The sequence below is a fragment of the Rhinolophus sinicus genome, chromosome 14 (assembly GCF_057876585.1).
Source record: "Rhinolophus sinicus isolate RSI-liver-muscle chromosome 14, RSI-T2T, whole genome shotgun sequence".
In the NCBI taxonomy this organism is placed as follows: Eukaryota; Metazoa; Chordata; class Mammalia; order Chiroptera; family Rhinolophidae; genus Rhinolophus; species Rhinolophus sinicus.
This window is the reverse complement of record NC_142514.1, coordinates 3,800,670-3,816,674: the sequence shown is the minus strand read 5'-3', so window position 1 is coordinate 3,816,674 and position 16,005 is coordinate 3,800,670. Positions and strand designations below refer to the sequence as shown.

Here is a 16,005-nt window from a genome sequence, read left to right as displayed (position 1 = left end):
CTAGCCACCACCCAGAGGAGCATGCAAGAACCTGTGTATGCCTCATGCAGGGAACACGTGATGTGATGGTGGCTCCCTCACTGAGTGACACTTACCGAGCACCTGCCATGTGCCAAGGCTCGGAGACGTCGCAGAGCATGACGCAGACACTGCCCCACATGAGAAGTCAGGAGACAGGCCTCTCACAACAATCTCCACACAAATGTCCAGCAGCCAAGGGGATACACGTGGCTGCCCAGGGGTCCCCAGGGGGCCTGCACAGCTTAGCCAGGACCTGAAGGAGGGGCCAGAAGGAAGAAATGGCAAGCCCCTGGGGGGAAGGCGGCAGGTGGCACACAAGCAGAGAGCAGCCTGGTGGCCCAAGCAGAGGACATCTGGGGGACGAGGTGTAGAATGAGTCTCCCTGCCCAGATGCTTATTTTCGTGGGCGGTTGTGAAAAGCAGTATTTTGCACCTGTAGGAAGACTTGATTGCACTGGAAAATACAGAGTGAGGCACAGATGCTCCTTTCCAGCTTTGTGGCCGCATTTAACGGAACTCCCACGGTGTGGCAGACTGTCATGCCCTTGGTCGGGGAGAAGGAAGAAAGAGACAAGTAAGGCATGTCTCCTACGTGTGAGGAACTTCTGGCCTTGTGGGGTCACGAGGTGAGCAAGCAGATGCTGGTTTGAAGCTGAGAGTGGCAGTTTGTGACAGCCACATGCCTTCCAGTTCTCACCTTCTAAGAATCTTTGCAAAAACGTCATTCTCGGCAGCTAACGCCCCAAAGAGCATCCTGTCTATCCAGACGGCTCCGGGGTCCAGTTAAAATCCTGAAACGCTGGCCCCTCCCACCCCTCCCTGGCCAGTGTTTGATCCGTGCTTCCTGGTCAGAGGACCCCGCTGACACCTATCCCAGAAGCTGGTGTCCTGCGCCCTCGCTGGTCCTCAGCAGTCTCTTCCAGTGGGGACCACGTGTGGTTCTGGGTCCCTGCTGGCCAGCAGTCCACCCTCTTCCGGAAAGTTGAAGCATGTTGCTTGAGGAAACCTGGTCAGCCATACAGCAAGAGAATGTCCTTCCTTACAGGTGTACTGGGGTCTTCTGTTTTGGGTGCCACATGATGCTTTTGCTTCCTCTTTAGCTGTGATCATTAGGGACACACATGGCCGATGTCCCCTGACAGTATCTTTCCGGTTCAACATCATGAACATAGAATCCTTAAATATCAGCCTTCACCCGACTTCAGTCGAGACTCCTTCGAGGAAACTGACACCCACTGGAATGGTTCTTGGCCTTCAAACATGCGACCTCGCCTTGCATGGAGTCTGGGCGGGGCCGCAACCCTCACTGGCCTGCCCTCCCCAGAGTGGGTTGTGGAGGGGGCATCTGCATAGCCGCCGTCACCTCTCCCTTGGACCACATGGCAATTGGGACAGGAATTCGCCTGCCCTACTTCCCCTGCTCTTGTTGAAAACGGGGAAGGCACTGAGTCTCCAGCAGCAGCAGGCAGGTGGAATGGTGACCGTCTCAAGTTCCCTGCTGCGGAATGTGAGGGATAGGACGTGGCCGGCATCCCTCCCTGGCCCCCGGGTCTGCCACGCCCCCAGCACGCCAGAGCCCCTGTCCAGCTGCGCCTGAGGCCTCCGCCAGAGCTCCCACTTTTGACATTTTGATGTTAGAAACCCATCATCTTTACTACAGTATGCAGTAATTGCCCAAAATAATCCTTATTAAACACCTCAATTAATATTCCGCTGCCTTTGGTCCCAGTTCACAGAGATGCCCGTGGGTATGTTTGGAACCAGGCTGTCTGGGGAGGCTGTCACTCAGCTGGCTCTTAGAATAACCCCTTGTCAGTACCAAAGGGTGGGCTCGTTAAAATAAGATGAACCTTCTATCCTTTTCTTAATACAGGAGGCTGGCACCCACACTCCGTCACTTGGAATTAAATATAGAAATTGGGCTTTTCAAATCGCCGCCCACAGTGCGTTAGAGCCCTGGGCTCTGAGCTGCTCACTGCTGCTTTGGGTCTGTAGGCAGGTGTGACCCAGCCAGTCTGACCTGGGAAAGCCAAGCCAAGCCTCTATTTTGAAGCCCATCAACATGTCGATATGTAAAAAAACACACCTGTAAGCAGTTAAATGTTAGATTCTAAAATATCTTTTCGACCCGATGTTTATCTATATGTTTGTTAGGGGGCGAGCAAGTCTTATTTTTTTCTTCCCATAATTCCTGGAGTGAATGCAGTATCCGGGGACAGCAGAGCCCACAATTTTGTTCTCGTATTTTATAATACATGGTGAATGTTGGGTAATAAGGATAGCTCACGACAGACTGATCTGCCAGTTATTTTCCCAGTGTCGGTAGCGCCTGCTCTACTTAAATGGGAAGAAGCTGATGAGATTTTCCAGTAGGAACTGGAAAGAGGCATTGGGGTGGGGGGACTTGGATATTTTTTAATTAAAGTCTAAAAAGTGAAGGGGAGATGGTGGCTTCCTCTGGCAAGACAGGGCACAGTCGGGCAGAGTTAAGAGGAAACCAGTCATGCACCAGGCAGGCGGATTTCTGTCGTTTCTTTTGTGTGGTTTTTTTTTTTAACAAAATGTGTTTTTCCATTGGCACACTGATTGTAATATATTATGTCACAGTTGTAGGTAACTGTTACTGTAGCAGTCTTTACAAACATGTCATGATGGGATGAAATTATGTGGATTGTTCGTTATCTTCATTCTGCACAGGCCATTTGACCTGTCATTGTCTAGTAGCAACGGATAACAAGACTGTCTCAGAACCAGCCCACGTAGCGGTAAGGTCCAGGCTTGTTCCTCACCAGGAAGAGGGAAGAGGGCTGGAAATCAACATTTTATTATACTCTTGGTTGAATGAGATCAGTTCCTTTCCCTCTCTGTAGCTACCAGAATTCACGTTACACGTGGGACCCCAAAGGACCACGGTGTTCCTCCCGTGTCAAGTTCACTGCAGCAGCACCGAGCGCTGTGTCTGTGACAACAGACTCCAGGAGCCGCGTCGCCGGCAGGGTTCCCGCGGGGCCTGTCTTCTCCGGGGCAGGTGTCTGCTTCCATCTCTGACCCCACAGCTTCCCTCACACAACACTGGGCCTGGAGCCCTCGCTTCAAGGTCAACACTGGAGTTTTGGACAGGACGTTTTCCACGTAGTGAACCCTGAAATCTACCGTCCTATCACTTCCCATTGACCCCACCGTGGCCTCCCCGGGAGGTACAGATGAATGGAAGTGGGCGAGATGGTCTGAGGGACCCTTGTGGGAGCCCCCCCAGGCCCTATCCTGTGGAGCAGACCAGTTCTTCCCAACCTCCGCGTCCTGCAGATGAGCGCTGGGCCTCCTTGTCACCGGCTGCTGTCCCCAGCACCTGTGGTAAACCCCTGATTTGGGGTAGAATCTGCTAGTAGACGTGCATGGTGGGATCCGCCACGCCCCTACCTGGCACTGGAAGTCCGTGAGCTCAATCCATGAGTGTTGGTCTTTCCTCGTGACGCCAGTGTTTTGTGTCAGGTTCGCAGCTAATCACAGTGCCCTCCCCTGTCTCCCAGCTCACATTTGTATGTTGACGATTGGGGGGCTCTTTAAATGTCACTACCAACAGACATAGCAAGATAGTTTTTGTTTGTTTGTTTGTTTTTTTAATAACAACTGCAAAAAAAAAAAAAAGACGTCTTTATTGGAATAAGTTAATCCAGTGGGTAGACCTGAGAAAGCACAAATCAGCTGGTTAGGGCAGTAAGAGCCTCTGCCACGTTGCCCGTGTGCCCCCTCCAGCTCCGCTCTGCCGCTGCTCGTGAGCTCTCCATCTCCGTCGCTATCAGCTCCAGGTCTTCCTCCTTGATGGGGACTTTTGCCAGTTCCTTCTCCCGCTCCTGTTTGGCTTTCTGCCCCCGGGAACGTCTGTCTCCAATCACGGACGTGGCCGTCTGCAGATTGGAGCTCGGGATCTCCTCCTCCTCCGCATAGTCGGTGACTCTCCAAGTCCGCGGCACCACTGTCATGCTTCCGTGGCTTCTCGGGAGGCCGCTCCCGACCGCTGGTCTCAGTCTCCAACTCGAGCTCTACACCCCCCTCGGTCGCCATGTTGATTCCACCGCCGCAAGATAGTTTTGAATATCAATTTTGTTACCAGACGAGTCACCTAGCTCACGTGGCTTTGGGTTTCTGTGGATTAGGATAAGCAGGCCTTTCCTGGCCTCACCTGTGACTGAGCCAGATTGTTGCCCAGACACGGGCCTGACAACTTGCTTTCGGAGCTGCTTTCTTGCGTTGAGTGTGGTGTGTTGGTCAATGTCCTCCCTTCTTCCCTCCCTCCTCCCAGCAAACCTTGACTGTGCGCTGTTTCCCAGGTTCAGAATTGGTCAGGGGCACAGGGACAATAAGGCATGTCCCCACCTGGTGCCGGCTTCCATGGCGCACGTGGTACAGATGGCCTGGCTCCTGGACCAGGGCTGATGGGGGCATGTGGCGTCAGAACTCGCCCAGCTGCTCGTGCCCTCCCGCGCCCGCCCTGGGCTCTGAGGCCGCGCTGGCGCACACACTTTGGGTCCGCTCGTATTGTTAGTAACAGTGAAGTCCCTGTGCAATCTCTTCCAGCTTTTCAGATAAATAGGGCAAAACCCCAACTGGAAGGAGCTGATTACAACTTCTTCCATTTACTCTTAACAGCTTCTGCTTTGGGGGACATATAGAAGGGAGTTCATTGTAGGTGCTTTCTGCGTTCTAAACACTAATTCCCATTGAAACTGTTCCTTTCCCGCCTCCTTATCCTTCCCGCCCCAACAAGACCACCCTCAGTTGATGACGCCCCCTGGTGGCCTGCCCTGGCAGCACTGGGACCCTGACCTTTCCACCTACACACTGATTTTACTGCCACCTCCGCCTCTTGTCATGGTCTTGAACTCTGCTCCATAATCATATCTCAGGAACCCCATTTGGAGTCTCAGTCTCGCCGCTCCTGGTCACGAGGCAGCGCTGGTGGCCTCTAGTGCTCTGTGGTCAGGGGCTGGTCCCCTCTCTACCTTGAACGAATCGTGTGCCTTCACATGCCTTCCTGTCTGTACTTCGGGTTCCTGCTTTGAAAAATGGGGTAACGCGCCTACCCCATAGGGCTGCCGTCCAGGGAAGGTCAACAGTCACTCATTCGTTCATTCATGTATTCATCCTGCACTCAGTACTCGAGCCCACCGCAGAGCGGGCGCTTGGGTACATCAGAGAACTGAACAAAGTTCCCTCCCTCCAGGCTGGCCTCCAAGCCCGGGCAGCTCCACAGTGTACTTGGGCAATGCCTCCTGGACCTTGGTAAGCACCAGCTGCTGTCCTTCGTGTGTAGTTCACTGCCAACAATGGCATCACTGCTTCTCTAGTCCTGGGCCAGGGGCTCAGCTGACGGGCCGAGGCCCTTTGCTGGTGAGAAAGGCCAGGAGGGCCTCGTGGTGGACGTAGGCAAGGCTGCCAGAGGTCATTTCCAGTAACTACGTAGCCCAGCAGAGACCCCTCTCAAAGCAAACTGACCCGTGTCTCGGATCCCCGAGTTGCTTAAAGCCAGGAGTCGTGCTGCCCTACCTGGCTCCCCAACCTCCATTGCCCCCAGCCTCCGTCACCTGGGATTAAACCTGGTGCCTCTGATTTCTTTCCTTTCAAAAGATCCATTTCCGCAGCATTTCATTCAAACCCTCTTTAGAACTCGCCTCCATGTGACTTTGAGCCTTGTTGTTACTTAGAAAAGTGGGGGTGCTGATACCTTCCTGCATAGACTGAGCAGGATAGGGCACCAGACTCGGAAAGTGCTTTCATGTGGCAAATGCTCTTGGTGTCCCGGTCGTTTATCATTATCATCATGTGGCAGCAGGACCGCCCATCAGAGAAAGTGATGGTAATGAAAGCATGATTTCTTTTATCAAGAACACTCATTTAAAAAACACAAAGCTTTTTATTCTGGAAATGTTCAAATACACACACGAGCAGAGAGAAGAGTGTATGGAGCCCCCGGGCCTCTCCCAGACACGCCCTCTCTCCGTCTGAAGTAGTGTCTTCTGCTGTATTTGTGAGGCCCCTGGTCCAGTGCAGAAGGAGCGTCTGTTCTTCTTCTAGTTACATTACACTCTGTTTCCCCCACACAGTAAAGAGAGTTTTAATCAATCACCACTGTCTAAGTGAGACGCTGGTCCTGGGGGAGGGGTTGGGGCTGCAGGGAGGGGCCCAGCAGCAGCTGTCCTTTCGAGGGGCATCTCCATCCTCCTTGCCCGTGTCACCTGCCTGGCCCTACGGGCGTTTGCGTCTGCAAGCCCTTCCCTCCCCATGATTCCCTGTGAGCCTGGCGTCCTGCCTGTCTGGATTTTTAGAAATCATTCTGTGGTGAGTCTACATGACTTTCTAAGATTTCTGGTAGCAGTTGAGTTGATCAATATCTCTTTGCTGCTTTTATAGGTCAAAAATGGTTAAATATTGGTAATTTCACGTAGTTCAACCTAATAAATGATATGGTTTAAATTTTAAATATGAAATAGGTATAATGTGTTGTACGGGGGCAAGAATGGGGGTTAAGGGACTAGCAGGTGTGCTGTTGGGAGCCCATCAAACCAAAGGGGGTGAGCAAAAGCACACCTGTGCGGCCAGGGGTTTTAAAGGCGCTTTGGCCTCCGTGAGGCTGCTTTATTGAGATATAATTCACACGCCATATAGTTCGCCCATTACTAGTCATTGATTTTTAGTCTAATCACAGACTTACGCAACCATCACCACAATCAATTTTAGACTGTGAGAAACTCCATACCCGTTAGCAGTCACTCCCCATTTCCCTCTAATCCCCCAGCCCCTGGCAACCATTAATCTACTTTCTGTCTCTATGGATTTGCCTGTTCTGGACATTTCATGTAAATGAAATCATACACTGCGCTTCGTGACTGGCTGCTTTTACTCAGTGTAATGTCTTCAAGGTTCATCCATGTTGTGGTGTGTGTCTGTGCTTTGTCTCTTTTTATTGCCAAGTATTCCATTGTGTGGATGGATCTCTGCCCAGCCATCACTTGGTTGATGGACATTTGGGTTTCCACTTCCTGGCTATTGTGAGTGGTACTGTCGTGACTCTGCTTGTGTGTTGACTGTGTTTGTGTCCACATACATACATGTTGTCAGTTCTCCTGGGTGTATACCTAGGAGTGGAATTGCTGGGTCATGTGGTAACTCTGTGTTTAGCCTTTTGAGAAACTCCAAACTGCTTCCAAAGCTGCTGCACCATTTTCCATCCCCACCAGCGGTGTGCGAGGGCTCTGAATCGGCCGTGTTGTCACTAACACATGTCGTGTCATCTGACTTTGGTGCAGCCACCCCAGTGGGTATTGTAACGAAACTTTCCTGGCAGGATAAGCCATCTAGAGGTTAGGAAAAGGATTATCATTTTGTTAGCATCCTGGAACGTCACATCAGGTTTCAGAAGCTCCCGAGGAAGCCAGGATTACACCTGCCCACCCCCAACCCCAGCTCTGTGCGGCCCCTGGCGGTGGGTCTGGGAGGGCTTTATTTTTTATGCCTTGTTTCCAGAATAGGAAGTAGTCTCCCCTTGTCCCCTGTCTGATCTGCCATGTGCCCCTTCTCTGCAGGTGTCACCATGAAGCTCATGGATGAGGTAGCCGGGATTGTGGCCGCACGCCACTGCAAGACCAACATAGTTACGGCTTCCGTGGACGCCATTAACTTCCACGACAAGATCAGGAAAGGTAAGAGAACGCTGCTGTCGCAGGGGAGAGGGTGGCCTGTGGCTGCTTGGGGCCCTTGCACCGTTTGCTTTAGGTTCACCCCCAGTGTCGCCTGGGCCCTGGCGTCTGCCCGTTTGCCAGTCTTGTGCTCTGTCCTGTGGACACATCCCTGAGCCTGGAGCTCGTTGTTCTGACTTTTTCATCTGGTAAAATCTGTAGCTCTGATATGGTCAGAGCCTTTATCCTGCTAAAGAGCGGCGTAAACTATCTGCAGAGGCCCCGCGAATGGAGCCGGCAGAGACCCCTCCGCACGGTCTCCGTGAGCGTCGACCACCACCAGACCTCGCGTCGCTGCTTCCCCTCTGGGAGGAGCAGATAAGCAAGGAGTGAGGAACAGCCAGCTGGCCTGCTCCACCTGGGGCGGTGATGGCGTGTGCTAGTGTTCCCTGCACAGAAGTCCAGTCCTGGCGTCCCACTGGAGGCCACATGGGGTCTCGGTGCCTTTGCCTCTGTGGCGAGTGCGTGCACAGCTCCCACATTCGTCAGACGATACTGCTGGTCTGAATGTGTAAAGCGAGTGTCCCCTCCCAACATGTGGCAATTTCTCTCGTGTTGTGTCTCCTGTGATGAGGCTCTGAGCCCCTGGAAAGTAGCATTTCATTGGGGAGAGCCTGGTATTGATTCTGAAAAAGCCTCGCTGTGAAAACAGTCTGCTGGAAAAGCTGTCGGGTCAGAACAGTCCCTGGTCGTAGGGGGTGACAAAGTAGAAGAAGGGGAAGCTAAACTCTCCTCGCCGGGGGCTTGAGAAGCAGTGGAGCCACAACGGCCTCATCCAGGGCCCGCCGGGTCCAGCTGAGACCCAGCCTGGCCGCCGTCCCCTCTCCTGCAGCTGCTCCTGCTGACACGCCTGGCACCTGAACGCCTGTGGCTGGTGACAAAGCATCCTGAAAGTGGAAGGCTAGAGGGTCACCCCCCTTCCCTGGTGTCATCGAGAGCAAGTTAAGCTTGCCCGACTTGGATCTAGGGTGCTTTCGGGCTAAGGAGAGGGCGGTTTGTGGCCCTGCTCCCCTCTGCTTCTCAGATCCCTGCTTAACGGGCAGGTGTTTGCCACGATGCGGACCCAGTGCCGTTTCAGAATCTGAGCCTTGTCCGTCTGGCTCTTCCTTCATGGGCCTTGGGTGTTGTGTGCGGTGCTGGCGTGAGTTTTTGGGAAAGGATTGTGCCTGTTTGCCATGATTCCATGCCTCTTTTTCTAGAATGACTCCCTGGGTAAGTTTCCACGATCATGGCTCCACTGTTAAATACGGCTTCAAAGTCCACACTGACTTTCCGGGGAAGCTGCCCTGGTCAGCATCTCCCGATGCCCTTTGAGAGACGCCAACCAAGAAAAGAATTAGACTTTCCTAGATAGCCAGCTGGTGTCTTTGGTGTCAGCCTGGCCAGCAGCTGTGCTTTGCCACTGAGGGATGGTCCCATAGATGGACAGCCAACTTTTGTTAGAAGCAAAGAACCATTGAAAGCCCCACCACTCCCGCACCCCCACCTCCACTGCACCCTCAGCCCCGTATGACCAGAATTCACTTTCAAGGGAGATCCCAGGAGGGGCATGGCTGGTTCCTGGTGGGTGGTTCCTGGTTGAGGGGAGACCATGAGCGCTAACTGGAGTCGAGTGGTTTTTCTAGGAATTAATGTAGCAACCTGGAAGAGCCCGGCCTCCTGTGTGGGGAACTGCTTTACGAAGACTTCCGCTTCTGAAAGGTTCCTCTCATTCCAACACAGAGATCGGGGCTGTGATTTCTGGCCGAGATCCCACTGTGGATTGCTTTCCTTCAGGCAGTGAGTGGGGGTGGCTGCGTGGCCATCCCAGGGCCCCCTGGGGATCCCAGCCTTGCCTTATACTCGGCTGGCCTGGGGACCCAGAAGAGCAGGGGTTCTGCCTGTTTTCTCAGGTCATGTCTTGTTTTGTGTGAGGAATTTGGGCCAAACTAAAGTGACAGTTACGGAGTGTGGCCTATTTCTATGCCAGTGTCCCCCGGTGGCCGTTGGACACCGTCACACCTTATTTGTTGTTTCCCAGAGGAATATCCCTGTGTCAAGTTGTCGGCTCTCTCTGTGCTGTGGCTCCGTAGGCGAGCGTGCAGGTCATTTCCGGGGCTGAGGTCTCACCCCCTTCAGGCAGCACACAGGCTGCGCCTGCTTCAGAAATGGAATTGTCCCCTTTTATCTCTGATTCCAGGGGCCAGAGGCCTCTGCAGGCACTGCCGCTTCACCGGTTCCTTTTGCTCCCATGTCCTGTGCTCCTTTCTGGGGGGACACAGAGCGAGGCTGGATGAGCTGGGGCGGGGGGTCGCCTGCGGGCTCCAGGTTCTTGACAATAGGCAGTGCAGCTGTGTCAGAAACTTGGGGGCGACTGAACGTTGATACTGATGCAAACGTGCTGAGACCACTTTAAACCCACGGGACTCACTAGGGCGCAGCCTCTGAGCAGCTGCCTTCTCCTGTCGCCTTGCAGTTCTGCTCTAATGTGAAGGGGCCAAAAGGGCCAGACCTGCTGCCACCCGCGGTCTCAGGCGGCGTCACTGAGCCCCGGGGACCTCTGGCAGGAGCCAAACCCCAGCATGCGTGTCCGCGTGTGGGCGGTGGAAAGTTTAGTGCTGTGAAGAGCCGCGTGTGAGTGTCCCCAGGCTGTGCAACAAATGGCCACAAACTGGGGGGTTAAAACAACAGAAATTTCCTCTCTCCCAGTTCCGTCGCAGGGCCAGGCTCCCTCCAAGGCTATAGAGAGGACTTTCCCTTGTTTCCAGCGCTGGTGGCCCAGGCGTGCCTTGGTCTGTGGCTGCATCACCCCAACCCCTGCCTCCGTCTTCATGGGGCCTCCTCTCTTCTCTTCTTCCATCACTTGTCACAGGATTCAGGGCCCATCTGCATAATCCAGGAGGATCTCATCTCGAGATCCTTAACTCAGTGACACCTGCAAAGACACTCATTTCAAATAAGGTCACGTGCTGAGCTTCTGGATGGACTTATCTTTTTTTTTGGGGGGGGGCACTGTGCAACCCACTCCAAATGGCTTCTCTCCTTACGGCTGAATTCTGTAGACACAAGCTCACTTTCTCAGTCATTAGGTTGTTCAAGTATCTTCTGTGCCTCTGTGCCCACGGACATGGGTGTCAGCCCCTCCCTTGTGAGAGCCAGCAGTACAGTCAGGGCCTGGTCCAGAGAAGGAGTGGACCTCGGGTACAGAGGGGAGGAGCCCAGTTTTGAGACAGGCAGGCATATAGCCGGGGGTGGGGGCGGCCCCGGCCTTGCCTACAGAGAGCAGTACCCCCAGAACAAAGCTAAGGCTCTTTGCTTCCACCTTGGGGACACTGAAGGGGGACCAGTGACTTGGCTGTGCGAGGCAGGGCAACAGGGTCAGTGCCCGGAACGAGCAGGACCAAGCAGCCCGGGAAGTAAATGTTTAGTGACGACGCCAGGAAAACAGTGTGGACCCAGGGGCTGTGCCTCTTTTTGAAGTAACTCACTCCTGAGTTGAGTGTGGAAAGTAATCAGCATAGGGAACATTTTTTTAAATGATGGTATTTCATGGAAAAAGTGTAGGCAGGTAGTCCTGGGCACGTGTAGGCAGACTCAGCCGGTGGGTACCCTGAGTCTGTGGCCACGGTGCTGCCGCCGACCACAGCCAGCTCCTGGCCCGATGCGGGTGCCTACACCACCCGTCTGGGAAACGCCTGCCTGTCACCCCGGCCACGCCCCACCTGTCAGACACGCAGCCCTGGAGGGCCCCCTCCCTCCCCTGCCACCACCATGAGCACCGCTTCTCCTGGTCTGACGCAGTGGGCGAGAGCCCAGAAACTAAGACGTATTGCCAGCCAAACATGCCACCTGCGTACGAGTGTCCGATGGCTGCTGTAACTAATTGCCACAAACTAGTGTCTTAGAACGACATGGACTCATTCGCACAGCTCTGGAGACTGGGAATCTAAGGTCCACGCGCTGCGTCCCTCCCAGCGGCTCCAGGGGGAAATCTGCCGCCTTGACTTTTCCAGCTCATGGAGGCACCCACCTTCCTTAGCTCCTGGCCTCTTCCTGTGACCTCTGCTTCCATCACCCCATCTCTTTCTCTGACCTCCTACCTCGTTCCTCCTTCTTATAAGGACCCTTGTGATGACATGGGCCCGCCCACATGATCCAGGACCATCCCCCATCTCGAGGTCCTTAACTTGGTCCCATCTGTTAAGTCCACAGGTCCCCCACATTAGGACCTGGGCATCTTTGGGGGCCATTATTCTAACGACCTTAGGTGGTGTCTTAGCAGATGGATTGTGACTTTCTGACTTAGTCATTTTGGCGTTATTTCATGAGAAAAGCAGGTGGAATGGAGCCAGACACTTGGGCTGACCGCTGTTCCAGATCTGAGGCAGGGGATGCTTACGTTTATCTCCCTTCAGGCTCTGGTAAAACTTCTTATTCTGGAAAGTTGGTCCTTTGGATGATAGCAGCCAAACGCCAGGCTGCTGCCTTGCCTGGCACTCGCAGGAATCTGTCAGGAAGCTATGCCTGCAGCGTTGCATCGTGAAAACATTGCCCCACAAGGTCAGAGGACAGCTTTGAATTTCAGCCACAAAGGGTGTGTGCTGAAGAGGGAGGGCTCACTGCACCCACACCAACAGCACAGCCAGGCAGTTTGCATGGGGACGTGAAGCTGCCCCCGCCTTTGGCTGACTGGCTCTCTAGCAGGGGCAGGGATTTACTGCTGACAAACCAGATACTCCTAGGGCGCCATCACTGCTGCCTAGATCACAGAGGGCCCGCCTCTCTCTTAGGACCTTGCCCCCTATTTCCACACGACCCCACATTCACAGTCTTTAACCCTGGGCACCTGTCATTTCTCTGCTCACAGCCTAGATGGCTGCCCATGACATGCCAAATTCAGCCCCAACCCTCCCACCTGGTGCTCCAAGTCTGCTAAGTTCCCTTCTGCCTTCTACCCGGGTGCCAGCCAGGTTTACGGGGTCCTCAGCACATGGGCACTGAGGAGTACTTTGTCCATGAGACTGGATCATGTCAGACCCCAGCGTCACCCTGTGACGTGAAAAATAGGTACTGACACTGAAAACACCTGCCCCGCCGGCTGCTCGCCCAGCACAGGTGTACTGAACACCCTCTGTGGGACGGGTGGGCTGTGATTGGCGCAGTCGTGTCGCTTGCCGGGAACACCGGCAGCATGCAGGCAAGCCCATGAAGCTTTAAAATGTGAGCCTATTTTTTAAGGTTTTAAGGTCACTTGCTTCATTTCTGATTTTTTTTTTTAGTTGAGATGTTAAAATGCCAAGGCAACTGTTCAGAAAAATTGAAGGGGGAAAATAGTTACCTTTGATACAGTGGTTTTGGAAGCTTTGGGTGCGGAAACCTAAAGCTGAAATTTTCTTGTGGTGAAGTGGTCTCTCGCCAGACTGTTAGGGTGGAAAATGAGGAATGTTCTAGAAAATGCTTTGGGGTATGTTACATAAGAAATACCAAAGTTATTTCACTGTTTCCATGCTTTTCTTAAGAAATTTCACTGCCACGGCTTTTTGGAGCTGAAACGCTGAGCTGCTCTTAAAAGTTTGAAATACTTGGCAACTTCTCAACCTTAGTAAGAGCAGTTTTCTATTTTTCTGTTTTCTTTTACAAATCTCTGACATACTGCTAAAATCTGCCCATCTGCCAGGGGAGTCGGGTGGGGCATGTGCCTCGTGGGTCGTGCCACTGCAAGCAGCTCAATGATGATATAAAAACAGAAATTTTCTATCTCTAGTTCACGACGCAGCCTACTGCAGACCCTCGTCTGTTTCCCTCTCACTCACTAATATTGCTCACTGTTGAGTGCCGGGCATGGTGCTAAAGTGCTTTGTACGACTTACCCCACACACAGCACCCTGAGACTGCTGTGCCAGTCTTCTGATCTGGAAACGGCCGTGTGGCAGAGCTAATCCACGGTGGAGGCCAGACCATCAGCTCCTGGGCCAGTGCTCTGAGCCCCGGCTCTGGTCCCTTCTCGCCACCCGGTGTGAAGAGCGCGGGCATCTGCTTCGAGGGCCTGACTGCTTCGCATCGGCCTCTGGGGGTGATGAGTGGGACCCTCACAGATCCATGTCTCTGCTTGTGTGGGACTGCCCGAGTGGCAGCTGTTCTCCTCGCAGCTGTGTATGAAACCCGTGGCTTCTACAGTAGCTTGGAAACACCGCTAAGCGTTCTCAGGTAGTGGCGTCCAGCCCCAAGGAACACCCAGCCCCGCTGTGTCCCTCTCCTCGGCCTTAGCCCAGGGCCCTTGTCCCGCTGAAGTCAGGTGGTCCGAGGCAGACAGCCCAGCCTCTGCCCTCAGGAGCACTGCACTCCAGTCACGTCCGCTTTGCCTGCAGGATTAAAAGGAAACAAAAGGAATATGCCGTTCCTTGGTTGCACCCACCGCATTGCAGGTGCTCAGTAGCCCACGTGGCCCGGCATCGTATCTATAGTGCAGACAGAGAACATTTCCACCACCGCAGAGCGTTCTGGAGTGGTGGAACAGGGCAGAGTAGGGCAGACGGGTCTCTGGACTGTGGGCTCAGTCCCCAGTGTCCCAGCGTTTGGGCACGCCTGCCCAGGTGCTGTGTGCTGGGCGGCGGATGCTCTGGCAGGAGTCCCCTAAACCCCTGGAGGTCCTGTGACGCACTTTGGCACAGTGCCTGGTACCCCAGCGCTCCCTTCCGCACGGCACTGTAACTCCATCCCAGCCCGGTCAGAACTGGGCACAGAGCCTTCCCATGAGGCAGCCTCTGCCACAGACTCCTCTTCAAACCTTGGGGCCGAGTTGGGATCCACCGGACGGGGCCGGCTTCTCAGGGCTGCTTGAGGGCTCTGCTCCTCTGTGGAATTCACAGGAATTTGATCTCAGAGCCAACTCCCAAACTCGGTGATGAATCAAATAGTTGGAGCCACCAAATAAGAGACTGGCAGGACTTTAAAAATACAGCATAAACCTGACCTTTCGTTCTGGTTGGATGCTTTTTTGACAAAATACCTGCAAGTACTGATTTACTGGGCCCTTGGTGGAACAAGTTAAATGATTTCCACACATATCGCCAAGCATCCTCCCTACCGGGAGCCTAGCAGGTGTGTGACTGTGGCTGCGGGACCCTGGCCCGAGTCGCCGCCAAGATGCCTGTCTTTTTACTTGGAACTTAATTTGAGTTTTTGCTGTGATAGGACCCCTCCCTCCCCTTGAAACAGAAATGTCACGTTCAGTGGTAGAAATGTATCCTAGAACTTTTTAAAACTAATATTCACCGAGCTTCTACAAGTGTCATAGTCCTGATGTAAGTTACTACGATTTACTGTTCGTCACAGCCCACAATAACAAGGAACTGCTAAATTCTCCAGTTCAGCTTACACCTCGGTCGTTCGTATGGCTGCTGTAACAATTAACCACAAACTTAGTGGCTCAAACAACTCACATGTGTCACCTCACAGTTCTGGAGGTTAAAAGTCTGACACGAGTCTCAGGCTAAAATCCAGGTGTGGGCAGAGCTGACGCCTTCTGGGGGCTCTTAGGGAGAATCCATTTCCTGGTCTTTTCCAGCTTCCTGAGGCCGCCTGCCTTCCTTAGTCATGGCCCCTTCCTCCATTTTCAAGGTCAGCTGCCTAGCATCTCTCTGACCCCACTTCTATTGTCACATCTCCCTGACCGTCTCCTCCTGCGTCCCTCGTCCACGTATGAGGACCCTTGTGAGGACGTTGGGCCTGCCTGGATAATCCAGACTAATCTCCCATCTCAGGGTTCTTAACCTAATGACATCTGTGAAGTCCCTTTGCCATGTCAACTCACATAATTCACAGGTTCTGGGGATTGGGACATGGACATCTTCGGGGACCGTTGTTGCACCTGCTATAGTAGCTAGTTAATTGCACCTGACACAAGCAGGCATGTAGGGTTCCCGCCATTTCTGAGCTCCGCCTTTTCCCTCCCGCTATCTCATCCTATGAGCTAGGAGTGAGAAGGCAAGTGGGTGGTCCCCGAGGGCCTGCATACCCCTCTGCCTCAGGCCACCCCCAGCGCATGGCCAGCAGCCCTCTCCTCCATGACCATAAGACTCAGGGAACACAAGCCGGGAAGCAGAGACAAGCCTTTCTCACGAGGGGAAACCCATAGGAATTCTGTGGCAAGGAACATGGAGGGGGCTGCCCTCGGGGCACTGCTGTGTGGAAAGCAAGTCCAGGGACGTTGCACACCAGCCGTTTGTTTCGAAGGATGACCAGAAATACTCCCTTGCCTTGGACCCCA

At 53.6% G+C, this 16,005-nt stretch overlaps 1 protein-coding gene and 1 pseudogene across 4 annotated transcripts in view; one reads left to right on the top strand and one right to left on the bottom strand.

Annotated features, from left to right (window-relative positions):
* ACOT7 (acyl-CoA thioesterase 7) overlaps nucleotides 1-16,005 on the top strand; it is a 92,998-nt gene that overhangs the window by 59,901 nt on the left and 17,092 nt on the right. For all 4 annotated transcript variants that reach the window (XM_019746775.3, XM_019746776.3, XM_074334181.2 and 1 more), the window contains exon 7: nucleotides 7,605-7,721. In XM_019746775.3, coding sequence (XP_019602334.2) covers nucleotides 7,605-7,721 — 117 coding nt within the window. The remainder of the gene's footprint in view (nucleotides 1-7,604; nucleotides 7,722-16,005) is intronic.
* LOC148755306 (huntingtin-interacting protein K pseudogene) lies at nucleotides 2,783-7,577 on the bottom strand (annotated as a pseudogene).